Raw genomic sequence first — 27541 nt, forward strand, 5'->3', positions numbered from 1 at the left:
TCATACTTCAGCATTCAAGCTTAATAGCTTGCTACATGGAACTGTAAGTTCCCCACAGTGAAGTTCTCTTTCCTAAAGCAGTCTAAATGTTTCGTCTCCTTATCAGTGGGTGCCGATTTGGGTGTTTGTTTCCTTTGGAGACAGCTTACAAAACTAAAGAGAGTTCAGAATGGGGTGTTAAGGTGGCAGATTACTAGTTCCTCAGGTGGCACAAAATATTTCTTCTCTGTCTTTTCAGAGTGGGAGCATAAGTGGCTGCAGTATGCCAGGCCATCATGGCTCATTCAAAGATGGCCTCATTAAGTGGCAGTGCCACCTTACTGGGACTGACACTCTGGAAAATATCCAGTCGCTTATATAGGGTGCCCTGTACTTCCTCCAGGGAGCTGTGGAGTGTATCCGTATTTCTACTCAGGGAGTCCTGAAACTGTCTGTAGTTAGGCAGTGACAATGAGGCAGGTGTGATTGCTTCATTTGGGGACAAGTATGATAACCTCACAGTGGGAAATGGTGCCAACTAGTCAGCTTGCTCCTCTATTTTAGATTGTTTCTTAGGGGTCTGAGGTTCTCCCCTGTATGGGGAAAAAACTGTCTTGACTCCTGATGTGACCTTATAGATTCAAGCTGTCACATAGGGACCCTGGGACCCATATAAGGCCAGTATGAAGGGATGTAACGGAGAAGAGGTGATCCCTGTGGAGAAGAGTACTGCTGGTCTTGAATTGGGCAGTCCCCCCTATGAGAGAAGGAAGGTGCTCATGAGATCATGGAGCCTCTGTGAGGGCTGACCCCTATCTTGGGGGAGTTGGGGAAGCTCTCCCACTGACTCTGAACTCAGAGGAAAAGGAAGCTTCTGTATCAGTTGGCAGTGCCATTGGTATGGGACATCTTACTGTGCCTCAACTGTACCAGTGAGTTTAGGGACATCCCTGGTTAGGACTGGATCTGACAGGGGCTTTGTCTACACTACCGAGGTAAGTCAACCTAAGTTACGCTACTCCAGCTACACGAATAATGTAGCTGGAATCGACGCAACATAGGTCGACTTACCAGGGGTGTCTTCACTGTGCTGCGTCGACGGGAGATGCCCCACAGTCGACTTACCTTACTCTTCCTGGGGAGCTGGAGTACCGAGTCGACAGGAAAGCACTCTGCTGTTGATTTAGCGTCAATCTCCCGGTATTGAAGACAAGCCCAGTATAGGCGATTCTGGGCTCGTATAGATAGATACACTACTGTGGAGGACATTACTAACTAGATACTGGAGAGTGGATTGGGCTTCTGTCTCTTGGTGGCACCAGTGTTCTTGTCTTCAGATATGCCACTGTCCTCAGTACCAATTCCTTCCCTCTCAGCACTGGTACTCTTTGCCAGTACTGAGGATGGTCCTGCCCCTTCAACTAGAGACAGTTTGGGAGGCAGGTTTGCCCCTGGGTGGCAGGACACCAGTACCATACTCCTCGTGAACTCCTGACACTCCCATACTAGCACAGAGACTCACCAGACTCTGAGGTATCAGGGGGGACGTCCTCTCTTTTTGCGTAAGAACTTGGGAAGGGAATTTCTCATATTTCCTGTGGGAGTGCTTGCTCTTACCACCCTCACACCTGTGGGAGACAGTCTTTAACCGTGCTCTGATTATCCACCGAGCCAGAGGCTACCATGCTCAGAGGTACTTCTTGGTGTCTCTGGCCAATGCACAGAGGGGTCTGACAGGTCAGGAATGGACTGTAGGCTCATTGCATGGTCCCTGAGGAATATTTTAAGCTGAATTCATGGGCTTGACAGGTTCATCTAGGAAAGGTCTGGCAGATATTGCACTTGGAGGGTATATGAGCTTCACCAAGGCAACAGAGGCACATATTGTGGTCCTCGCTGACCAAGCAAGCCTGGGAGCAGGCCAGCAGATCTTGAATCTAAGGATCCTGGGCTTACTGGGGACCTTCTACAGGTTGGTGTCCAGATATGGGGGACCCCCATAGCCTTAAGAATTACTAATAATCTTTTCATCAATAGCCAAATGCCAGTTTTATTTCTCAGAAGTTTAATTTGGTAAATTTGCCTATATAGTATTTAAAAAAATAATTTTAAAATGTTAAAAAAAAGTTACCCTGTATCCAAGATAACTAAACCAATAAGTTAATTGCAAATTAAGAGTCAGATTCAGTTAGTGAGCTATAGAGGCTTTGCACTGCTCTGTTTCTTGTTCATGTATGAAATCTAATTATTAAAAAAGCAAAATTCACACACAAAAATTAACCTAGGGAGAGATTGGCTAACTGTTCTAAAAGTGTGAAACTGTCTATACTAGGTGCTAAGTGATATCTCAAATTATGCTAGGTAACAAGTATTAATAAGGTTAAAACAACACGCCCCTTTTCTCTCCCCCGCCCCCTCCGAGTCTAGACACAGCATTAGATCCTGTAGCGCTTAAACATTTAACTGCCTCAGAAAGCACTACAGTCCACAAGTTATGAATACGCTGTTAGTTGTTCTGCCAGACATTACTGTCTCTTGTCTCAAAAGCTCTCTTGAGGAATTCAGAGTAACAGCCGTGTTAGTCTGTATTCGCAAAAAGAAAAGGAGTACTTGTGGCACCTTAGAGACTAACCAATTTATTTGAGCATGAGCTTTCGTGAGCTACAGCTCACTTCATCAGATGTAAGGAATGTAATGATGAGGAATGTAAGCCACACAGGCTAAGTATCCCAGGGGGCATTTGCAGACTCTGCAAGAATCTCAGTCACAGACTACAGCCACAGCTACAGCGTTGCTGCTATGCCACTGTAGAGAAGACATTTCCCACATCAACAGAAGGGGTTTTTCAACTGTTGTAAGTAATCCACCCCTGAGTGGGAGCAGCTAGGTAGACTGAAGAATTTTCCCATCAATTTAGCTGCATCTACACCTGGCATTAGGTCAGCATAGCTTTAGAACTGAGGACTGAATTTTTCACTGACAGCACTAGCTACATTGACCTCACTTAAGTATTGACCAGGCCCACGAGAAAATCTTTTATGATGTTTTCCAGGAACTCTGTAGATTCTATAAAGCCAAGAGGGTTCAGAGGTTTGAAAAAAATTCTTATCAGGCACCTCATAATAAATGAGCTAAGCTAAGGCCTTGTCTACACAAAAACATTATGTCGACATAACTACGTCACTCAGGTGTGAAAAATCCACATCCCTGAGTGGCATAGTTAAGCCAACATAAGTCCCTGTGTAGAGAGCGCTAGGTCAACAGAAGAATTCTTCCATCAACCTAGCTACTTGGGGAGAAAGATTACTTATGCCAACGGGAGAACCCCTCCAGACAGTGTAGATAGTGTCTACTTTGAAGTGCTACAGTGGTGCAGCTGCAGTTGTAGCATTTTAAGTGTAGACAAGCCCTAAGATGTTTAAAAAAATTAGATCGTTTCAAGGGGAGAGAGGGGGAGTGAAAAACCCAGATGTTCTCAACTTCAAAGTTTACAAAGATCTTGTCCAAATCCCCTCTGCACCTTTCCCAGCTCCCACATTTTTTTCTGGATTATAGCTTCTAGAAATTTCAGGAAGCTTAGTTTTGGCAATGTTAAGAGGCAGCTTTGCAACAAAAGGTTTATAGCAAAGCTAGCCACAATCTCAGTTATGAAATGACTTCCCTACATAGTGTCACTGTTCTGGCCAAATACTTACCAGTGCAGGCCACTGTGCAAGTGAGACCTGAGTTCCCTGAAGCAGAACTGGATCACTTCGAGGAGCCCATACCAGTGACCCTTCCAGCAGCAACACTATGACCTCTTCAGCATGAACTTTCACCCAGGCATGTTGATTCCAGTTGCAGCCATCAAACTCCACAAAGATCTACGAAAACATATTTAACATGTTTCAGACACCATAGGTGGGTGGAAATCCCACAAACCCACATGGGTAAAGACTTCAACTTTAGTCAGGAAAATTAGTATAACTTGAGGACACATGCTTCATATCAATACTAGATTGTTGTGTCTGCATAGCTACCACACACATTACCGAACAGAAATCAGAGAAGTGCATAGTAACTACAGAAAACTGGAAAGAGTTCATTTCCTTGTTCTCCCCCACACCAAAATACACCAATTTCAGGTATTGTATCTTTCCATGAGAGATGGAAGACATGTTCCAGTTGCCCCTTTACTCCAAATATCCAGGTGGAAGTAACACACTCCAAACAGGCCTCTCAAAGATCATAAAACTGGAAGGGACCTTGAGAGGACATCTAGTTCAGTCCCCTGAACTCACGGCAGGACTAAGTATTATCTAGAGCATCCCTGACAGGTGTATGTCTAACCTGCTCTTAAAAATCCCCAATGACACAGATTCCACAACCTCCCTAGGCAATTTATTCCAGTGCTTAACCACTCTGACAGTTAGGAAGTTTTTCCTAATGTCTAACCTAAACTGCCCTTCCTGCAATTTAAGCCCATTGCTTCTTGTCCTACCCTCAGAGGTTAAGAAAAACAATTTTTCTCTCTCCTCCTTGTTACAACCTTTATGTACCCGAAAACTGTTTAGTCTGGGGAAGAGAAGACTGAGAGGGGACATAACAAACCTAGTGTTTTCAATCTTCCCTCATAGGTCATGTTTTCTAGACTTTTAATCAAAGATAAGGATTTTAAACTGCTTTCAATCCTACCCTCCCATTCTAAATTTCCAACAGATTGGCCCGACAGTTATGATAAATTGTTACAACTGCTATTCATCATATCCATAGAGCACACTCTAAACAAGAAGTTCTCCTCTTACATTGGGTGGGCACTGCTATTCCATTCTCTAAAATATAGGCACACACTTCTGTCAGTGTTTGGGATTACCCAGATTTATTTACTCACTAGAAACTTTGTAATATATTAAATCTCCTCTACAATACAATTGCAGTGCACTTTAACATATTAACCCTCAACCTCTCAGGTAGCATCCCTGTTTTTCAGCCTGGTAATTGGAAGTACAGAGACACTGAAGTGACTAGTCTGAAGTTACACAATGAGTGGTGAAGACAGGAACAGAATCCAGGAGTCTCAGTCCCTAATCTAACCACTAAAAGGATACTGCCTTCTGTAACGAAGCGGCCTCTAGCGGGACACAACTGAGAGTATCAATTCAGGACAAGTTGCTTAGAGCAGGGCAGTTAATGGCCCAAGGCTGGGTTTCCTTTATTACTAAGGCACACCAAACCAGCCAAACAGAGAGGACTTTGGTTTTACCCGACTGGCTAACCAGAAGTCATACAAGCAATTCCCTCAGATACGCCAGTTCCCTTGTATCACCATCAGCACCGCTCCTTATGGGGATGACTGGTTATGAAAACCAATACGCCAGTAAAAGAAAAAAGGATCTCCCGATCCCAAGGACCAAGCCCCAGACCCAGGTCAATATACAACTCAGATTTTACCAACAAATCACGCTGTTGTCAATCCTTTAGAATCTAAAGGTTTATTCATAAAAAGAAAAACATAGATGAGAGCTAAAATTGGTTAAATGGAATCAATTACATACAGTAATGGCAAAGTTCTTAGTTCAGGCTTGTAGCAGTGATGGAATAAACTGCAGGTTCAAATCAAGTCTCTGGAGTACATCCACAGCCTGGATGGGTCATTCAGTCCTTTGTTCAGAGCTTCTGTTTCTAGCAAAGTTCCTCCAAAGGTAAGAAGCAGGATTAAAGACAAAATGGAGGGATTTCCAGGGCTTTTTATATCCTCTCCAATGTGGAAGGACACCCCTTTGTTCTTACTGTGGAAAATCACAGCAGCAAGATGGAGTTTGGAGTCACATGTCCATGCATGACTCAGTTCTTTTCAGGCAGACATCATTGTTTACATGTCAGTTTGAATGTTCCCAGGAAAGCTCAGATGTGGATTGGCGTCTCCCAAAGTCCATTGTCAGTTAAGTATTTCTTGATTGGGCACTTGTTCAGAATAGTCCTTTCTCGAAAAGCTGACCAAATGCTTCACTGAGGCTACTTAGAATCAAACACTGAGATACAAGTACATAGCCAATATTCATAACTTGAAATATAAAAATGATACACACATACAGACAGCATAATCATAACCAGCAAACTATAACCTTTCCCATAGACACCCCACTTGACCTCCTCTGTACAAGACCTGGTACAACCAAAGGACCCTGGTTGCAACAATGATCTATACAGTCACAGTTCATGTCAATAACGTCACACCTTCTCAAAATCAAACACTAATGCTGCTGCATTCCAAGCTTTTGGGTATGTCTACACTACAGGGACTATACGAGCATAGCTAAGGCGCCATACCCCTAGTGCAGACACAGCTTATGTCAATGGAGGGGATTTTTCCATCTGCACAGTAACACCACAACCCTTCCAAGCTAGGTTGATGGAAGAATGCTTCTGTGAGTGTAAAACATCAATGGTATGTTGTATATTACAATCAAAGACTTTTACTAATTAACAAAATATAACTGAGGGCCACCAACAAAGGACAGAAGTTGGAGATCACCCACACTTCCCACGCCTCATACCAAAAAAGCTCCTGAGTTTCACAGGAGAAATATTTGTAGGTGCTCTTCTGAAGAATTCCTAGACCCTCTTAGAACCTAAGAATTCTACATCACTACAGTTAACTATGCATATATAGGCAGCCCTTTTATTTAGGACACAGATATTAGTCAGAGTGATGTGTGCGTGCAAGCTACCTTCCTCAATTCAACTTATTAAAGCCAGTTTTCACTGGAATACTGAATGGCACTTCTACTCTACAAGAATTTTCACCCTGCCAAATTTCTACTTTAGAAGAAGGGCTGTTAAAGGTTGCCAAAATAATTTTTCCCATTGTACATTCTCTCCCCCACCCACCATCATTTTCAGAAAACTGAATTTTGTAAATATTTTTTAGAAAAATCATTTCTCTGGTGGAGATCAAGGCTGGAAAATTCTAGCTCAGAAGGTGAAAAAAGTTTCAAGAATTTATGAGCTACTGAAAGAGCGGTGGGAATAGTTGCTATTTCTGACACTTTCTCAGTGTTTTCCCCTCTTCCCTTTTTTCTTCATCTTTGGATATTTAATTTATACATGTGCACAGCCCGTACAGTTTTTGTATGTAACTATAGAGAACCACACAACTTTTGGTTCTGAACCAGTATCATATTATTTTTCTCATGAAGATCTGCTAGCAATCTTCTCCAAGGCCAATCATGCAAGGAAGAGATGGCAGAGGCTACCATTCCAAACAGTGGAGCACAACGAAGAGGAAGCTAACCAGCCTGAGGCCAACAGGTTGTGCTCTCAAGTGTCCACATTCAAAGCATAGAAAATAAATTCTTTATTTTGTCCCAAATGGCGGGCATTGAGTATGCATAAGATGGAGAATGACTTGTAAAGACTGCCTGAAATACTTTTGTGGATTGATTGCTATGTGTGGATATAACAAAGATACACACACACACACACACACACACACCAATAATCATATTTTCAGACTATTTGCAAAGTGATGTATAACGCAGATTCACATGGAGGCTGTTCAAGACAGCAAGAGCTGCAAAGAAGGAAGCAGATGCCAATGACATGGAGATTGTGCAAAGAGAAGAGGAGGCTTTTGCAAGGCAAAGAGAGGAGAGAAAGAAAGACAAGGGCAAGACGATCTGAGAACAAACATAATATGCTCTTTGTATGTGAGAGGTGAAAGGCAGCAACATACCACACATGCTGGAATATCAAGAAGCCATTGTGAGGGTGCTATAATAATTGAGAAGTTTTGGGTGGTGTTCCCCACCCCGCACACACACCTTAATTTGAATATTTATTACATCTGGACTCTTGACTTATTCAAATATATATTTCAAAAATGTTTTCAGAGGTTTTTAAGACACTTAGATCTCCTGTCTTCAGTTCTGAGTTGGAAGGAGAAAAATATTAAATATGCTAAGGCCTTGACTACATTAGCCTTTATTCTCCCAAAGTTTCTCACCATTTCTACCACTGATGGGGTTACTAGTCTAGACAAGGACTCCTGCTGCCAGTAGCATTTTTACACTGTAACTCTGAGCAGAGCAGGTATACCACCGCCAGTGGTGTCTTGTTTATACTACCCGATTGCTGGTACTGGGAAATTTTGTGGAAAGTGCCTAGTGTACACAAATCCTTAGCAAACTACAGAAATCCACTGCTGCTGCTTGGAGGGAGTCAAGCAAAGACTTGCTCAAGTTCCTGAATTCCCCACCCTATGGAATAAGTCTCCCTTAGGCTCTATCCACACTAAACAGTTTCTAATAAAGCTTATTCTACCAAGGATTATGGGGTACACAATTTTTGCAGTGTAGAGACAGCCTGATGGACAAACCTGTATAACCCTTTGTTTAGTTTATTGCAACTAACGGGGAACACTAAAGAGCCATTAAAGAACTAAAATTGAGCTTGTGCCCCTTTTTTGCATCTTTGTGATTGTTCTGGGCCAACGTGTTTGAAGCACCGCAGGCCGGCAGAGGTACTCTGAAAAACAAGACCCACACGCAGCTAAGCAGCGAGTTATTGGCTTTATTGAAGGTTAGTGACACATCCGCAACGGGGACTCCAAGCGTTGCTGTCACAGAGGCGGAAAACCCAGCACACCGGAGCTTTGCCTGGGACGGAGTCCGACGAAGGGGTAAACAGCGAGCCCTAATAAGCAGTACACAAAAGCAGCTCATGAATATATAATAAGGTACTTTCCAACAGGGGCTTTCCACTGCCTGCACAGGGCAGATAGAACTGGCCGAAACCGGTTAGAGTTGGTTCTCCATGTCCTACAGTGACCGGGCGGCCTCGAGAAAGCGGAAGTTCCCTAGCTAGGCCATAAAGTCTTCCGCAGTCCCTTACAGTGATATATGAAGGCAGCCTGGAAGGCCTGGGTAAAAGACGAGTTCTTTTTCAGCTGGTTACTTACATTAGCATTCTGTTCTCATATACCATGGAAGACTACGGCCTTGTCTACAGTAGGTTTACCCCTCCACACACACACCACAGTTTCCCACCAGTTATTCATCTCCACATACAGCAGCAATAGGAGCACACATGTAAACAAGACGCCAAACAGATAAACTGGTTTTATACCAAAAGGAGTACTTGTGGCACCTTAGAGACTAACCAATTTATTTGAGCATGAGCTTTCGTGAGCTACAGCGTGGAAACGGTATGCATCCGATGAAGTGAGCTGTAGCTCACGAAAGCTCATGCTCAAATAAATTGGTTAGTCTCTAAGGTGCCACAAGTACTCCTTTTCTTTTTGCGAATACAGACTAACACGGCTGTTACTCTGAAACCTGGTTTTATACCATATCATCTAGACGAGTACTTGGAGACGACAGAGCAATGGGTTACCCCAGGGCTCTGTTCTTTTGCCAACTCTGTTCAATCTTTACATCAGTGACCTGCCAACAGCGGAGTCATGAAAGTTCATTAACGCAAACATCATCTGTTGCAGTACCCAGGCCCAGATGGTCCACAAGCTAGATGCCACTGGGACATGACAAAGTTAGCTGACTACTGTAAGACTTGGCGCCTCCAGCCAAGCATCATAAAAACAGACTCCAGTTTGTTTCATCTTCATCATGCCAGCGCAACCCGAGAACTGAATGTTTATCTGAGTGGTCAGATGGTGAAGCATGAAGTAGAACCGGTCTATCTAGGAGTGACCTTAGACTGCACACTGAGTTACCATGCCCACCTGACAAAGGCAGCAGCTAAAGATAAGACGCGCAACAATCTTCTTAGCAAACTGGCAGGTTCGTCATGGGGTGTTCGTGCTCCAACTCTGCGGACGTCAGCGCTTGCCACCTCGTATTTGGTGGCGGAGTACTGCACATCAGTATGGAGCCGATCACACACCAAACTGGTGGATACGCAGTTACATGCCACCATGGGTATCATCTCCAGCACCTGCGTCCGACACCACTCCCATGGCTCCCAGTTCTGAGCAATATTGCTCTTCCTCATAACAGAAGAGAGGTTGCCACTGGCAAGTTACTGGAGAAAGTACTCGCCAACTCAAGCCTGCCACTGCACAATGACCTTTTTAAACCACCAGCTGCACGTTTGCATTACGTCGCCCATTATGGTCTCATCCACCACACCAGGATGAGAGGGCAGAAACTCTCTGGCGAGATGAATGGATATCAGTTATAATCCCCAACTAGTCCCTTGTCGCCAACTCCACAATTTGCCTGCCTGGTTTTGATCTGCCCTGGCGCCAATGAGCCCTGTTGAACAGGTTCTGGACCGGGCAAGGTCTCTGTACAGCCAACCAGTATTGCTGGGGCCTTTGAGACAGCCTTTTGTGCAGCTGTGGTGCAACACAGACAATGACGCACATTGTCGAAAGCCTGCTGACTAGGTTCAGCAGTGGCCTAGCATCACGCCACTGAAGAGGCCATCGCTTGGCTAGAAGACTATGCACATGCTAAATAAATAAATCTAGACATGGTACAACCATGATCATATGGTAGAAAAATCACTGGTGGCCTGTCGGTGCTCTTCAAAAGGTCTAATGTAAATGCAACCGAAGGTAAAACAAGCAGAAAAAACTTTACATTTCAAGTCTTTATATAAAATGCAAAAGGGAAAAACGCTCAATTTTAGAAATGTCATTTGTATCACCTTAATTATGTAACTGTCTGAAATGTTACCTGTTGAAATGAAGGATGGCCCAATGGTTAGAGGCTAGCCAGAGACACCAATTCCATTTCCTGCCTTCACAGGCTTCCTGCACAACCCTGATCAAGTCAATTAAGGTATGTCTACACTAGCGCCTATAAATATGTCAATGCATGGATTTGTGCCATAAACCCCGTTATCCAAACGGAAACCCTAGAAGCATACTTCTGAAAACAAGCAGAGGATGAGTAGCCCTAAGTACCTGAGGCATGTGGATAAGTGGACACTTAAGGGTATAGCACACCCCTGTAACTGTGCATTTGCAGTGTGGAATAGGTTATGAGGCCTGTACCAGGACTCAATTTTCAGCAGTTCTGCACTTCCAATTCCACAGTGCACTAAAATCTTTTCTTCCTGACCCTTACTCAATCTATAAAAAGGCACCTGTCCCCTGTATGCTCCCAGAGTAGCGTGCTGTTCTGTAGGATAAGTTAGTTAAAAGAAAAAGAGGTGTAAGTCACATGAAGAGCAAGTTTTGTTGTTAGTGTTGGGAAGGCCTTGAAAGAATATGGCTTAATTGGAAAAACTGAACCTGAAAGGTAAATAATAAGACAGGAGGAAAAGTCCTTGAAAAAAGCCTTTAAATTATAGAAGATGGTTACAAACTGGTTAAAAGTTGTTCTGTAATGAACCTTTAACATACCAATGTTATCTTACGAAAGAGGCCCCGTGATAAATTTTGTCTACTTCAGGCCTAAGAAAAAGGGTCAACTCCAAGCCACCCAAAACTGGTTCTTAGTTAAAGTCAGCAACTGGCAATTACATGACTTGTTTGTTAAGTGTAAAAAGGTAACCTTTTAAAGAGTTCATTACTAGTGTGTCTGTCTGTCCATGTTGGAGACGGCCAACATGGATTTCAGCATCCTGAGCCTACTCCTGTTGTAAGTACCTGATCTTTGCTTATAACTGTACGTTGTATGAGTGTGATGTTTGCTTAGACCAGTGGTTCCCAAACTTGTTCTGCCGCTTGTGCGGGGAAAGCCCCTGGCGGGCCGGGCTGGTTTGTTTACCATCCGCAGGTTCGGCCAGTCGCAGCTCCCAGTGGCTGCGGTTCGCTGCTCCAAGCCAATGGGAGATGCTGGAAGCGGCGCGGGCCAAGGGACGTACTGGCCGCCACAGGTAATCGCGGCTCCCAGGCTTTGTCAAGCCTGACCTTAAAAATCTCTAAGGAAGGAGATTCCACCACCTCCCTAGGCAACGCATTCCAATGCTTCACCACCCTCCTAGTGAAAAAGTTTTTCCTAATATCCAACCTAAACCTCCCCCACTGCAACTTCAGACTATTACTCCTCGTTCTGTCATCACTACCACCGAGAACAGTCTAGATCCATCCTCTTTGGAACCACCTCTCAGGTAGTTGAAAGCAGCTATCAAATCCCCCCTCATTCTTCTCTTCTGCAGACTAAACAATCCCAGTTCCCTCAGTCTCTCCTCATAAATCATGTGTTCCAGACCCCTAATCATTTTTGTTGCCCTTCGCTGGGCGCTCTCCAATTTTTCAACATCCTTCTTGTAGTGTGGGGCCCAAAACTGGCCACAGTACTCCAGATGAGGCCTCACCAATGTCGAATAGAGGGGAACGATCACGTCCCTCAATCTGCTGGCAATGCCCCTACCTATACATCCCAAAATGACATTGGCCTTCTTGGCAACAAAAGCACACTGTTGACTCATATCCAGCTTCTCGTCCATTGTAACCCCTAGGTCGTTTTCTGCAGAACTGCTGCCGGAGCCATTCGGTCCCTAGTCTGTAGCTGTGCATGGGATTCTTCCGTCTTAAGTGCAGGACTCTGCACTTGGCCTTGTTCACCCTCATCAGATTTCTTTTGTCCCAATCCTCTAATTTGTTTAGGGCCCTCTGTATCCTATCCTCCTGCGTATCTACCTCTCCTCCCAGTTTAGTGTCATCTGCAAACTTGCTGAGGGTGCAATCCACACCATTCTCCAGATCATTTATAAAGATATTGAACAAAACCGGCCCCAGGACCGACCCCTGGGGCACTCCACTTGATACCGGCTGCCAACTAGACATGGAGCCATTGATCACTACCTATTGAGCCCGACAATCTAGCCAACTTTCTACCCACCTTATAGTCCATTCATTCAGCCCATACTTCTTTAACTTGCTGGCAAGAATACTGTGGGAGACCGTGTCAAAAGCTTTGCTAAAGTCAAGGAACAACATGTCCACCGCTTTCCCCTCATCCATAGAGCCAGTTATCTCGTCATAGAAGGCAATTAGATTAGTCAGGCATGACTTGCCCTTGGTGAAACCATGCTGACTGTTCCTGATCACTTTCCTCTCCTCTAAGGGCTTCAGAATTGATTCCTTGAGGACCTGCTCCATGATTTTTCCAGGGACTGAGGTGAGGCTGACTGTCCTGTAGTTCCCAGGGTCCTCCTTCTTCCCTTTTTTAAAGATGGGAACTACATTAGCCTTTTTCCAGTCGTCCGGGACTTCCCCCGGTCGCCAAGAGTTTTCAAAGGTAACGGCCAATGGCTCTGCAATCACAGCCGCCAACTGCTTTAGCACTCTTGGATGCAACTTGTCCGGCCCCATGGACTTGTGCTCATCTAGCTTTTCTAAATAGTCTCTAACCACCTCTTTCTCCATAGAGGGCTGGTCACCTCCTCCCCATGCTGTGCTGCCCAGTGCAGTAGTCTGGGAGCTGACCTTGGTCGTGAAGACAGAGGCAAAGAAAGCATTGAGTACATTAGCTTTTTCTACATCCTCTGTCACTAGGTTGCCTCCCTCGTTCAGTAAGGGGCCCACACTTTCCTTGACTTTCTTCTTGTTGCTAACATACCTGAAGAAACCCTTCTTATTACTCTTAACATCTCTTGCTAGCTGCAACTCCAGGTGTGATTTGGCCTTCCTGATTTCACTCCTGCATGCCCGAGCAATATTTTTATACTCATCCCTGGTCATTTGTCCAATCTGCCACTTCTTGTAAGCTTCTTTTTTGTGTTTAAGATCAGCAAGGATTTCACTGTTAAGCCAAGCTGGTTGCCTGCCATATTTACTATTCTTTCTACACATCGGGATGGTTTGTCCCTGTAACCTCAATAAGGATTCTTTAAAATACAGCCAGCTCTCCTGGACTCCTTTCCCCCTCATGTTATTCTCCCAGGGGATCCTGCCCATCAGTTCCTGGAGGGAGTCAAAGTCTACTTTTCTGAAGTCCAGGGTCCGTATTCTGCAGCTCTCCTTTCTTCCTTGTGTCAGGATCCTGAACTCGACCATCTCATGGTCACTGCCTCCCAGATTCCCATCCACTTTTGCTTCCCCTACTAATTCTTCCCGGTTTGTGAGCAGCAGGTCAAGAAGAGCTCTGCTCCTAGTTGGTTCCTCCAGCACTTGCACCACAAAATTGTCCCCTGCCCTTTGCAAAAACTTCCTGGATTGTCTGTGCACCGCTGTATTGCTCTCCCAGCAGATATCAGGGTGATTGACATCTCCCATGAGAACCAGGGCATGTGATCTAGTCACTTCTGTCAGTTGCCGGAAGAAAGCCTCATCCACTTCATCCCCCCGGGCCGGTGGTCTATAGCAGACTCCCACCACAACATCACCCTTGTTGCTCACACTTCTAAACTTAATCCAGAGACACTCAGGTTTTTCTGCAGTTTCATACTTGAGCTCTGAGCAGTCATACTGCTCCCTTACATACAGGGCAACTCCCCCCACCTTTTCTGCCCTGCCTGTCCTTCCTGAACAGTTTATATCCATCCATGACAGTACTCCAGTCATGTGAGTTATCCCACCAAGTCTCTGTTTTTCCATTCCTTGACTGTGCCAGGACTTCCAGTTCTCCCTGCTTGTTTCCCAGGCTTCTTGCCTTTGTGTATAGGCACTTGAAATAACTCGCTGATCGTCCCTCTTTCTCAGTATGAGGCAGGAGCCCTCCCCTCTCGCGCTCTCCTGCTCGTGCTTCCTCCCAGTATCCCACTTCCCCACTTACCTCAGGGCTTTGGTCTCCTTCCCCCGGTGAATCTAGTTTAAAGCACTCCTCACTAGGTTAACCAGCCTGCATGCAAAGATGCTCTTCCCTCTCTTCGTTAGGTGGAGCCCGTCTCTGGCTAGCACTCCTTCTTGGAACACCATCCCATGGTCAAAGAATCCAAAGCCTTCTCTCCAACACCACCTGCGTAGCCATTCGTTGACTTCCACGATTTGACGGTCTCTACCCAGGCCTTTTCCTTCCACGGGGAGGATAGACGAGAAGACCACTTGCACCTCACACCTCCCTCTTTATTCATGTAGAATGTGTGTCACATTGTCTGCTTTATGAGAACATGGTGAGATTGGATTAGTGGAAAGAATGCCCTGCATGCTTCTCAGACTGCTTTGAGTTCCCAGAAGTTTGTGAGGCCAATGGTTTTCTGGGGCTTCCAAGTGCCATGGGGGCCCCTACCAATTTCACAGCCGTGAAAAAAGTGTCATGGACCGTGAAATAAGCCCTTTCCCGTGAAATCTGATCTCCCCTTGTTCCTGGGAGCACCCCAGCCAGGGGGCTCCTAGGTGCAAGTCTCTGCCGGGCTAGGGAGGGACAGGACAGGTCCTTCCCTTGCATGGCAGCTCTGGGCGGGGGAAATCAGACCCATTTTCAGGTACCTATTGTGTTGGGAACCCCACAGTTACAACACCTGAGAACGTGAAATTGACCAATTTTAAAACCCTCTGGCTGTGAAATTTATCAAAATGGACTGTGAATTTTGTGGGGTCCTACCTGTAACTGTCCATGTGAGCCACCTTTTTGTTACGGTGAGGGATCTGTGATTATTGTTCTGTTGGTGTGGAGGATAGAAAAGGAACAAGCAGGCACACGTGCTGGATCCTTCCACAAGGTAAGAGTGGGTCCTTATCTTGACAGGGACGTCGCTTTAGTGTTCATGCTGTTTGAACAGTATGTATACTGTTCAAAGCCAAGCCTTCAGGCTGAAGAGGTGAAGTCTGGCAAACACCATTAGGTAAACATGACACCATGTGACCCACGAGTACAAGGGACATCCAGACCGATGTTGAGGGTTATACAAAATCTGATTTATCAATCTGCCTAAGGCTTGGAATCTTGTCCATAGGTAGATAAATCTTTGCCCTTATTATGTCAGTCACTCCTGTGAAGTTTATAATCTGGCTCAATTAGAGTGGACTTCTCTATATTCAGAGAGACTCAGGGATGCTAGGAGATGAAGCAGCACTGAGACTGATGCTAGGACTTCTGGACATGTCTTGCCTATGAGAACCAATCATCCTGATACAGGAAGACAATGAAACCATCCCAGAGGTGTGCAGTTGCTACAGAAATGAACACTTTCACAAAAACTGGGTGCAAGGCCAAATAGGAGTACCCTGTATTGACAGTTGTTGTGGCCCACTACAAATCTGAAGTATTTTCTCTAGCAAGGGTGAGTATCAATGTGAAAGTAAGCTCTCAATACAAAAGATGCTATAAACCATGCATCTTTCTAGGGATGGCAAAATAGATGCCAATGTGACTATGCAGAACTTTTTATTTTGTGAATAAAGATAGTATTGTCACAAAATGAGGATGGTCTCAACCCTCCTGTCTCTGAGAACTAGAAAAAATTTGGAGTAAAACCTTCTTCCTTGTTTTTGAAGGGGTACTCACTCTATTGCTCCCTTTTGTAGGAGGAATTCTTTGTAAGAGAGGTCCCTGAAGAGGGATAGGAAATGGAAATCTGATAGTATATCCGGAATGGATGATATCCAACACCCATTTGTCCATTATTACCCTCCACTTGTGGGAAATTGTGCTAGGAGTCCACCAAAGAGGATCTGGGAAGCTGGGTGATGATGGCAACAAACTGCTTCACAGCTTTCAAGTGCCAATCAAAAGCATCTTTTGGTCAGGAGGTAAAGTTCGGTGACTGCAGTAGAGGTGGATGGGGCAGTGTAACAGGACTTTTGTAACCTCCGCCATTTGCAGGGTGGCTCGTAAGAGTGCTGGTAGGTAGAAGAAGGGCTGCTGTAAAGGCCTTGGCTTATAGTTTTGTTTATGGTATTTCCTCTTCGGGGCTGGTGTATACAGGTCCAGGGAATGGAGGGTTACCATGGAGTCCTTTAGCAAACGTAAAGACTCACCCGTCTTCTGATGGAAAAGAAGGCAACTTCTGAACAGCGTTTGGTACCTCCCTGGGGAGTGTCAAAGAGAATAGGCAAGATCCCCAGTGTATCACTATACCTGGCACCGGATTTGAAGGCAGCTTCAACAGTCAACCACAGCTTGTAGCGAGGTTCTTGCCACCAATCTGCCTTCACTGATGAAGGCTCAAAATTGGGCCCTATCCTCTTCTCTTTGCGAACAAGGGCCGTTAACAGGGAGTTTCGAGAGGGAGCTCTCTAGGTGAAGGAGGAACAAATATAGGACCCTTGGGGAAAGTCGCTGTCTGTAGTGTGTCTTTGGGGGTTACTTGCTGTGTGCTGAGCTTGTGTCTGTAGGACCGTGTGCTGTGGCCGGCAGTTGGAAGCTGTGAGCTTCTAAACATAGATAGCTGGGTTTGTGATGACGGGAAGAACCGTACGGTGACTTGCCTGCCTGGTGCAAAGGTTGCGGATCTCTCGAGGCATCTAGACAGACTTATGTGTAGTGCTGGGGAGGAGCTGGTGGTCTAGGTACATGTAGGTACTAATGACGTAGGGAAGGGTAGGAGAGATGTCCTGGAGGCCAAATTTAGGCTGCTAGGAAAGAGACCGAAATCCAGGACCCTTAAGGTGGCACTCTCAGAAATGCTACCAGTTTCATGTGCAGGGCCAGGTAGGCAGGCAGAGCTTCAGAGTCTCAATGTATGGATGAGATGGTGTAGAGAGGAGGGGTTTAGATTTATTAGGAACTGGAGAAACTTTTGGGATGGGGGAGCCTATACAGGAAGGATTGGATCCACCTGAACCAAAATGGATCAAGACTGCTGGCACTTCACATTGCAAAGGTTGCAAAGCAGTTTTTAAACTAAGAGATGGGGGAAAGCCGATTGCTGCAGAGCCACACTTGGATCGGACAGAGACTTCTCTTAGAGGAGAGTCTATTGATAGAGATTCTCTAGGGTTTAGTCAGGAGGAGGGGATGAAAGAGGATAAAGTATGGGCCAGGTCAGACGAGAAACATTCACATAAAGAATCTGACACATCAGAAAAGGGCAGACAAACAGTGACAAGATTTTGAAGTGCTTGTACACAAATACTAGAAGTCTAAATAATAAGATGGGTGAACTAGAGTGCCTCGTGTTAAAGGAGGATATTGATATAATAGGCATCACAGAAACCTGGTGGAGTGAGGACAATCAGTGGGAAACAATCATTCTGAGGTACAAAATATATCAGAAGGACAGAACAGGTCGTGCGGCAGGGGCGGAAGTGGCACTATATGTGAAAAAAATGTAGAATCAAATGAAATAAAAATCTTAAATAAATCAACATGTTCCATAGAATCTCTATGGATAGTAATTCCATACTCGAATAAGAATATAACAGTAGGGATCTATTATCGACCACCTGACCAGGACAGTGATAGTGACGATTAAATCGTAAGGGAGATTAGAGAGGCTATCAAAGTAAAAAACTCAATAATAGTGGGGGATTTAAAGTATCAAGAAATTTTGTCTCTGCATTTCGTCTTGAGGTGACATGTACCCAGTCAATATGGGGATAATTGAAATGACTGCTTCTTGGAGCAGCTGGTACAGGAACCCACAAGGGGAGAGGCAACTCTCGATCTAGTCCTGAGTGGAGCACAGGATCTGATCCAAGACATAACTATAACAGGACCGCTTGGAAATAGTGACCATAATGACAACATTTAACATTCCTGTGGTGGAAAGAACACCTCAACAGCCCAACACTGTGGCATTTAATTTCAGAAAGGGGAACTCTGCAAAAAATGAGGAGGTTAGTTAAACAGAAATTAAAAGGTACAGTGACTAGAGTGAAATCCCTGCAAGCTGCATGGACACTTTTCAAATACACCATAATAGAGGCTCAACTTAAATGTATACCCCAGATTAAAAAACACAGTAAAAACGCCACCGTGGCTTAACAACAATGTAAAAGAAGCAGTGACAGATAAAAAGGCATCTTTTAAAAAGTGGAAGTCAAATCCTAGTGAGGTAAATAGAAAGTAGCATAAACACTGCCAAATTAAATGTAGAAATGTAATAAGAAAAGCCAAAAAGGAGTTTGAAGAACAGCTAGCCAAAAACTCAAGAGGTAATAACAAAATGTTTTTTAAGTACATCAGAAGCAGGAAGCCTGCAAAACAACCATTGGGGCCCCTGGACGATCGACATACAAAAGGAGCACTTAAAGACAATAAAGTCATCGCGGAGAAACTAAATGAATTCTTTGCTTCAGTCTTCATGGCTGAGGACGTTAAGGAGATTCCCAAACCTGAGCCGTCTTTTGTAGGTGACAAATCTGAGGAATTGTCACAGATTGAAGAAGTGACACTAGAGGTGGTTTTGGAATTAATTGAGAAACTTAACAGTAACAAGTCACTGGGACCAGATGGCATTCACCCAAGAGTTCTGAAAGAACTCAAATGTGAAATTGCGGAACCATTAACTATGGTTTGCAACCTGTCCTTTAAATCAGGTACTGCACTCAATGACTGGAAGATAGTTAATGTAACGCCAATATTTAAGAAGGGCTCTAGAAGTGATCCTGACAATTAAAGACCGGTAAGTCTAACGTCAGTACCGGGCAAATTAGTTGAAACAACAGTAAAGAATAAAATTGTCACACACATAGAAGAACAAATTGTTGCACAAAAGTCAACATGGTTTCTGTAAAGGGAAATCTGTCTTACCAATCTATTAGAGTTCTTTGAAGGGGTCAAACAAACATGTGGACAAGGGGGAATCCAGTGGACATAGTGTACTTAGATTTCCAGAAAGCCTTTGACAAGGTCCCTCACCAAAGGCTCTTATGTAAATTAAGTTGTCATGGGATAAGAGGGGAGATCCTTTCATGGATTGAGAACTGGTTAAAAGACAGGGAACAAAGGGAAGGAATAAATGGTAAATTTTCAGAATGGAGAGGGGTAACTAGTGTTCCCCAAGGGCCAGTCCTAGGACCAATCCTGTTCAACTTCTTCATAAATGATCTGGAGAAAGGGGTAAACAGTGAGATGGCAAAGTTTGAAGATAACTATCTTGAGCAGTTTAGTATCAAGACCAAAGCAGACTGTGAAGAACTTCAAAAAGATCTCACAAAACTAAGTGATTGGGCAACAAAATGGCAAATGAAATTTAATGTGGATAAATGTAAAGTAATGCACATTGGAAAAAATAACCCCAATTATACATACAATATGATGGAGGCTAATTTAGCTACAACTAATCAGGAGAAAGATCTTGGAGTCATCATGGATAGTTCTCTGAAGACGTCCACACAGTGTGCAGCAGCAGTCAAAAAAGCAAACGGGATGTTGGGAATCATTAAAAAAGGGATAGAGAATAAGACGGAAAATATCTTATTGCCCTTATATAAATCTATGGTATGCCCACATCTTGAATACTGCGTACAGATGTGGTCCCCTCATCTCAAAAAAGATACACTGGCATTAGAAAAGATTCAGAAAAGGGCCACTAAAATGATTAGGGGTTTGGAACGGGTCCCATATGAGGAGAGATTAAAGATGCTAGGACTTTTCAGCTTGGAAAAAGAGGAGACTAAGGGAGGATATGATAGAAGTATATAAAATCATGAATGGTGTGGAGAAAGTGAATAAGGAAAAGTTATTTACTTGTTCCCATAATATAAGCACTAGGGGACGAAATGAAATTAGTGGGTAACAGGTTTAAAACAAATAAAAGCAAGTTCTTCACTCAGCACACAGTCAACCTGTGGAACTCCTTGCCTGAGGAGGTTGTGAAGGCTAGGACTATAACATGGTTTAAAAGAGAACTGTATAAATTCATGGAGGTTAAGTCCATTAATGCCTATTAGCCAGGATGGGTAAGGAATGGTGTCCCTTGCCTCTGTTTCTCAGAGGGTGGAGATGGATGGCAGGAGAGAGAGATCACTAGATCATTACCTATTTGGTTCACTCCCTCTGAAGCACCTGGTATTGGCCACTGTTGGTAGACAGGATAGTGGGCTGGATGGACCTTTGGTCTGACCCAGTATGGCCATTCTTATGTTCTTTAAAGTCCACGAACTTAGAATAGTTTTTAAAAAAATCATTTTGCCAGGAGGGCCTGGGAATTGGAGATTCTCAGTTGAAGGCTGGAAGTAAATACCTTTCACCCTCATGAGATCTAAATGCTTGGCCTCCTAGACAACGGGGGGTGGCCCTTGGATGTTGCTATTTGGATATTTTTGTGGCTGCTTGGATGACTAGGGAGTTCAGGGTAAGGTGGGACAACAACTCTGCTCCTTTAACCAGGACAAAGTACCACTTTTCCAACCTCTTATGGATAGAGGCACAAGTGGCTGGAGTGTACTCTGCAGTTCTTGCCAGTTCCAATATGACCTCATGATCGGGATTGCTATTCCGCGCCGCTAAACCCTGTAGCCTGTAGGATGTCCGAAAGCTTGTGTTGCGAGTCCTGGACCTCTTCTAAGGTGACTTGGAAGCTTTTTTGCTACTCTTCCAAGGAGCTCTTGGAACCGTTTATGGTCATCTGGAGCAGACAGTGAGACTGGTGCAATCACCTCACCGGAAAAGAAAGAAGAAATATCTGTTGATACCAGTGGTTTCATTTCATCTTCCTCTCCTTCATAGGCTTAGAAACTCCAGTTGATCCCTAGGAGGAGGTTTGATGAGATTCCTTTTCCATATGGGATCACAGACTGCGTGTGGTGTATACAGGTCCCAAGGCCCCCAGTAAGGCCATCGTGAGGGGTTAAAAGTAGGTTGTGGTGGTTCCTCAGGCACTGGGTACAATCTTTCCCACGACCAGGGGAGGTCACCACTTTGATGGACAAGGCTGGAAGCAAGTGGTTCACAATGTTCTACCCAGAATAAATTCTCTCAGTGGAAGGGGAAGAAGATTCCACTGAAATATCTGACTGTCCGAAAGATAAAAAGAATGGGTCCAGTTCTATCAGCAGTGCAGTCAGTACTGGTATTGGGAAGCTGTAGCTAGCAAATGGAATGGGCGATGAGTTTCCTCTAAGGTGTCAATCTCCCTGGTGAGGGTCAGTCCCAACAACAGGGTAGATTGTGGGTCTGGAAGGATGAATCATAGAAGATTAGGGTTGGAAGAGACCTCAGGAGGTCATCTAGTCCAACTCGCTGCTCTGGTGTGATGTAGGATGCGAGCCTTAGATGGCTTATTTTCATTGCCCCCAACTACCAGAGTCAGTGTAAAGGTAGTTGGTGGGTCCCTCTGGGCTGTGGGAGTAGAACCTCTGACCACGTGTGTATTGTCAGTACAGACAGTTCACAGTCTTCTGGCTATCAGTGCTTTGTTTTAGTCAGTACAGAGATTGGTGGTGATGACCCAGGAGAAGTGCTGAAGGAGCCTTGCTCTTTTGGGCCTTTTGATCACAGTCAGAAGACTTAGGAGGACCCAAGTCCTTGTGTCCTGGGCACAAAGACTCACCTAATGTAGGCAGGATTGGGGAGGGATCCCTTCTCTTAGAAGATCTAGGAGGAGACTTACTCTGATGTTTATGAATGCCTAGCGATACCTATCCCTGATTCAGGCAGAGTTAGGAGGCACCCTCCTCAATGTCTCAGGCCAATTTACCAGGGGGAGAGAAGGGAGTCTCCCCAGCCTGAAACTGACTGAGGCCTCATGGCACACTCCATTAGGTGCCTTCAAAGCCAGAGTTCTTCAATCTGATGCGTTCAGATGGGAAAGAAGCAGAACATATTTCACTTAGTGGAGATGAGCTTCTCTGAGGAAAAATGGTCATCACTGACCGAAAAGGAGCGGGGGACAGGAGACAATTCTTAAAGCCCAGGAGCCGAGGCATAAATCCAAGTCCCGCTCCAAGAGGCTGGAGGATTCTCCAAGGTGAGGATTCTAACTAAGAATATAAAGCAGGGGGTCACGAGGTTATTACATGGGGGGTCGTAAGCAGTCAGCCTCCACCCCAAACCCCACTTTGCATCCAGCATTTATAATGGTGTTAAATATATAAAAAAGTGTTTTTAAATTGGGGCGGGGGGGTGTCGCACTCAGAGGCTTGCTATGTGAAAGGAGTCACCAGTACAAAAGTTTTTAGAACTACTGGTATAAAGTTTTTAAATATTTACAGGAAAGAATGTTGAAGAGGATCAGTTCTAGACACCAGAGGATTCTGACTCAAGTCATGCAGTGGTAAGAAAGTACTAGAGAGGCATCAGTGTGCACTGCCCTTTACACCCTTGATATGGAACACAAGGGAATCAACTACACAGGTATGGACCAACTGACACTACTTCCTAGTAATCTCCCGTCTCAGGTGCTTACCCATGGTGGAATACACAAGGACCAGCACTCAAATAACCTTCACTAAAGGTACTGTAGTAAGAGCACATTCTTCTAAGTGGAAAGTTTAAAAAAAGCTCAATATTTAGCCCCTTCTTCATGCACTGTCCCCACAGAGACTCAAACAGAAAACACCACCTGGAGCGGGGGGGGGGGGGGGGGGGGGGGGGGGGGGGGGGAGAAACAGCTGCCGCCAGGTAGCAACCTGGATGTCAGCTGCCTGGTAGCGCTACAGGCCTGGGTTCTAGAGCCATGGGGCCTTACAGATACTTTGAAAACTAGTGTTCAAGATGCTGGCCAACCTTTAAAGGAACAAAATAGAAAGTATTAACATGGCCCCTAGAAGAAATTTCTCTACTTCACCAGAAGCCCTTCAGAAGTTATTAAAAATTTGTAAAACCCTTTAATACTATAAGATGATTCGTAGTGATTAAAAACAGTAAAAAGTTGCTCACCATTATTTGTCTCTGCTGCTTGCTTATGGGCTGCAAAAGTTGATTGAGAACCAGGTAGAGACAAGTTACATTCATAGAATCCTCAAAACTATCAAAATTGTGGCCTTCTACAGCAAACTCATGCTATTTAGGAGATTTTTCAGCTATTTCCCAAGGCTGAAAACATAATTCTCTGAATTGGCAGGACCTTTGGCTCCTGACAGCAAAACCATACTAGCATGAGGACAGGACCAGAAACCCAGAGAGGGAACAGCCAGGAACATAAGAAGGGCTATAATGATTAGGGGTATGGAACGGCTTCCGTAGGAGGAGAGATTAACAACACTGGACCTTTTCAGCTTGGAAAAGAGACAACTAAGAGGGGATATGATAGAGGTCTATAAAATCATGACTGGTGTGGAGAAAGTAAATAAGGAAGTGTTATTTACTTCTTCTCATAACACAAGAACTAGGGGGCACCAAATTAAATTAATAGGTAGCAGGTTTAAAAAAAAACAAAAGGAAGTATTTCTTCACACAACACACAGTCAACCTGTGTAACGCTTTGCCAGGGGATGTTGTGAAGGCCAAAACTATAACAGGGTTCAAAAAAATAACTAGATAAATTCATGGAGGATAGATCCATCAATGCCAGGATGAGCAGGGATAGTGTCCCTAGCCTCTGTTTGTCAGAAGCTGGGAATGGGCAACAAGGAATGGATCACGATGATTACCTGTTCATTCTCTTTGGGGTACCTGGCATTGGCCACTGTCGGAAGACAGGATACTGGTCTAGATGGACCTTTGGTCTGACCTAGTATAGCCGTTCTTATGTTCTATAAAGGACCTGACCTGCTGGGATAGAGGAGGAAGAGCCAGGAACATCGGGATTTTCTTAGGGAAAGTGCCCTCGGCCAGGAGCAGAGACTGTTTGACCATTTTTTGGAGGAGGAAAGACATAATAGAGAACAGGAGCATTCCTTAATGAATCCATTAGAAAGGATGGTGGCTGACAGAATGCAGTGCCCGCCTGCCTCCTCATACTCCTCTGCCTCCAGCTGCTGCTGTGGAGTGTGTGCATCCTCCCCTAGAAACCCCTCCAGCTGGACAATACTGGAGCTTCTGGAATCCACAAACAGCAGTCTTTATCAGACCCTGAAACCCCTCAGAGGACATGTACCTGCATTTCCTCAAGAGACATTTACAACCAGTATCCATCTCCATCTGAGGAGGGGAGGAAGGGGACAAGGCCAAAGGAAATAACCCGTGGGTAGTGTTCATTATGCACAAGTTATTTTTACAAAATAGCTATGTTTAGCACAATATATTACATCAATATTTTTCTAATAATTTTACTTCTGCAGTTTTGTTAGTGGTTTATACAGTGGTGTCCCTATTTACTGTTATTTAAATGTTTTCCTGTGACAAAAGAGAACCACCTTTTATCTCTTAGTGTTAATAAAGTTTATAAATTTGTTTAAGTATTTCCCCACTCTGCTGTGTATGGCCACCTTCCTTTTTATTTGAGTCCCACACATAAAACAGTAAAGGATAGAACTGATGTCTTTCTCTGTTTACATGTTTGACCATGCAGGCAAAAAACCCATTTATATATATATATGCGCACACACACACACACACCATACGCATACAGGCAATGTCTGCCAGTTCTCCATAACGAAACTACTCTGTTTGAATCCTTGCGTGTCAGCTACCTAATTTTGGATCCAACCCTTAAACTGTTTGCAGTAGCAGATTTAGTAGATGCACATCTATGATAAATTTCACAATATGAAAACACTGAGCTTTGAAACCCTGTATGCCTTTTGTGGCATTGTTACAAACATGGTCATTTTTGGGAGAAGACAAAAACCTCTTTCTGGTGACAGTGTATACCTTTAAAAATGCAGTTTTTCCTCCAGGTTTTCAGTTGTTCTGAAGGTAGAAATGCAAAGGCAAATTGTTATGGTCTGGGGGTAACCATAATTAGGTATTTCCATTATTTTCTATTACTATGGTTGCTTTAACAGCCATTTCCAAGCTGAAGTTGGGGGGTGAGGGGGACGACTTTTCTAAAATCTCTCTTTTCCCTCTTAAAAAAAAAAAATAGGAATAGGTAAATTTATATTTACAACATTAAGGGGTCACTGCCAACTTTAAATTTAGTCAGTTTAAATTCATGTTAAGTTTCCTTCCTCCACAGAGTTCTCCTTCTGAAATGTCTATGGTTATACAATTTTTTTTTTTTTGTAATTTATATATTTTTGCATTAAGAAAAATATTCACCCGCTGCTGTCGAAAGACCTGCACAACCAGAATGACTATACAACAGTGAAACTGTCTATACACAAAGTACTATTCAAAAGCAAAAAGTTAATAATTTGAAAAAGAGGAAAGTAGCTCTCCATACCCACCTTCCAGGACACCCTACATTAATGAAATTTTTTCCTTGAGAATTCCCTTAACTTAACAGTTCCCAAATACTGGTCCATGTGCCACTCACTGATTGGCCACTAAGCAATGCTTGGTAGTGGTATACAGCAAAATAATTGGACACAAGTACCGACTCTCCTTTTTTCTGCCTGCTCAAGTACATTAAAAAAAACACTTGTAATCCCACTGTACCCGAGCTGTTAGCCAAAAATTCAGGGTCTTGCAGTTTATTCCAGTCAAGGGCAGAAACTGGGGGATAGAGTCAGGTGTTTCTCTGATGCAATTCTGATTATTTATCAGGTCCTGTTTCCTTGAACACAGCAAAAATCAAACAAGAGTGTCTTTGCTCACAGTTCCAAGACCTTTTTTCAGTCACCATTTAAACCAAAACGTGTCTCAGCATCATATTCCCAGTGTTTGTTCTGAGTGCATCCTTGGCTTTTACTGCTCCCAGCTCTATGCCTGTTTGTCATATTTTCTGTCTTTCATACGCACCTCTACTCAAACAATAGCCAGTGAAACCCCTCTACTCACATATGCCTGTGTTTTGGACAGTGACATTTGCCTGTGTTTTGGGTGGAGGCTTGTATTGTTTCAGCTTTCTAATTCCATGTAAGAGGCTATTAAGCTTCTCTATCTTGGGCCTGATCTACACCTAAAGCTTAAGTCAGCCTAGCTCAGTGGTTTACAACCTGTGGTCCGCAAACCCCTGGGGGTCCACAGTCTATGTCTAAGGGGTCCGCGATATGTTGTCATTACCATAGAACAGTTGTTTTCAATCTGTGATCCATGGAACCCTGAGGATCCGCAAACTGTCTAAGATTTCCAAAGGGATCTGCACCTCCATTTGAAATTTTTTAGGGGTCTACAAATAAAAAAAACGGTTGAAAACCACTGACCTACCTACATCACTCAGGGCTGTGAGAAATTTTGCACCCTGAGCACCATCAACCTAACCCCCCCACCCTTGTGTAGATTTAGCTAGGTTGATGGAAGGAGTGTTCTGTCAACTTAGCTACTGCCTTCTCAAGAGAGATGGATTACCTATATCAATAGAAAAACCTGTCGACATAGGAAGCATCTACACTATGGCATTACAAAAGCACAGCTATAGCACTGTAGCTATGCCACTGTAGCAGCTGCAGCTCAGACATCCACTTCCCTTAATTTAAGGGTAGTGGTTATGTCCAATCCATAACACCCTGGTTCTCAACTTTGCCCATCATCACAACAGAGCCTAAAATGGTGACAACTCTAAACAATCCATCCCAGACAGAAAAATTAATTTAACAAATTACAAATGATGCAATCTTAACTATTCACATGTTTACAGAGTAAATGTCAGGATATTTTCCCCATCACCAATCCAAAAAGGTTTTCCTCCCGTCCAAATCTCTTTGGAATTTTCTGCTTCCTGATTTCCTTCCAGCCACCCCAAGTCCTTTGAGTTCTTGTGTCAATACTGTCACCAATCCATAAGCACTAGCATCTATATCCAATATGAAGAGACATTTTGAAACAAGGGTAGGCTAAAACAAGAGCAATCACAGGAG

At 44.1% G+C, this 27541-nt stretch overlaps 1 protein-coding gene across 1 annotated transcript in view; it reads right to left on the bottom strand.

The window, feature by feature from the left end:
* Positions 1 to 27541, bottom strand: part of KDM3B (lysine demethylase 3B) — a 130517-nt gene that overhangs the window by 91486 nt on the left and 11490 nt on the right. The window contains exon 2 of the mRNA XM_075131180.1: positions 3675 to 3842. Coding sequence (XP_074987281.1) covers positions 3675 to 3842 — 168 coding nt within the window. The remainder of the gene's footprint in view (positions 1 to 3674; positions 3843 to 27541) is intronic.

The sequence above is a fragment of the Caretta caretta genome, chromosome 8 (assembly GCF_965140235.1).
Source record: "Caretta caretta isolate rCarCar2 chromosome 8, rCarCar1.hap1, whole genome shotgun sequence".
In the NCBI taxonomy this organism is placed as follows: Eukaryota; Metazoa; Chordata; order Testudines; family Cheloniidae; genus Caretta; species Caretta caretta.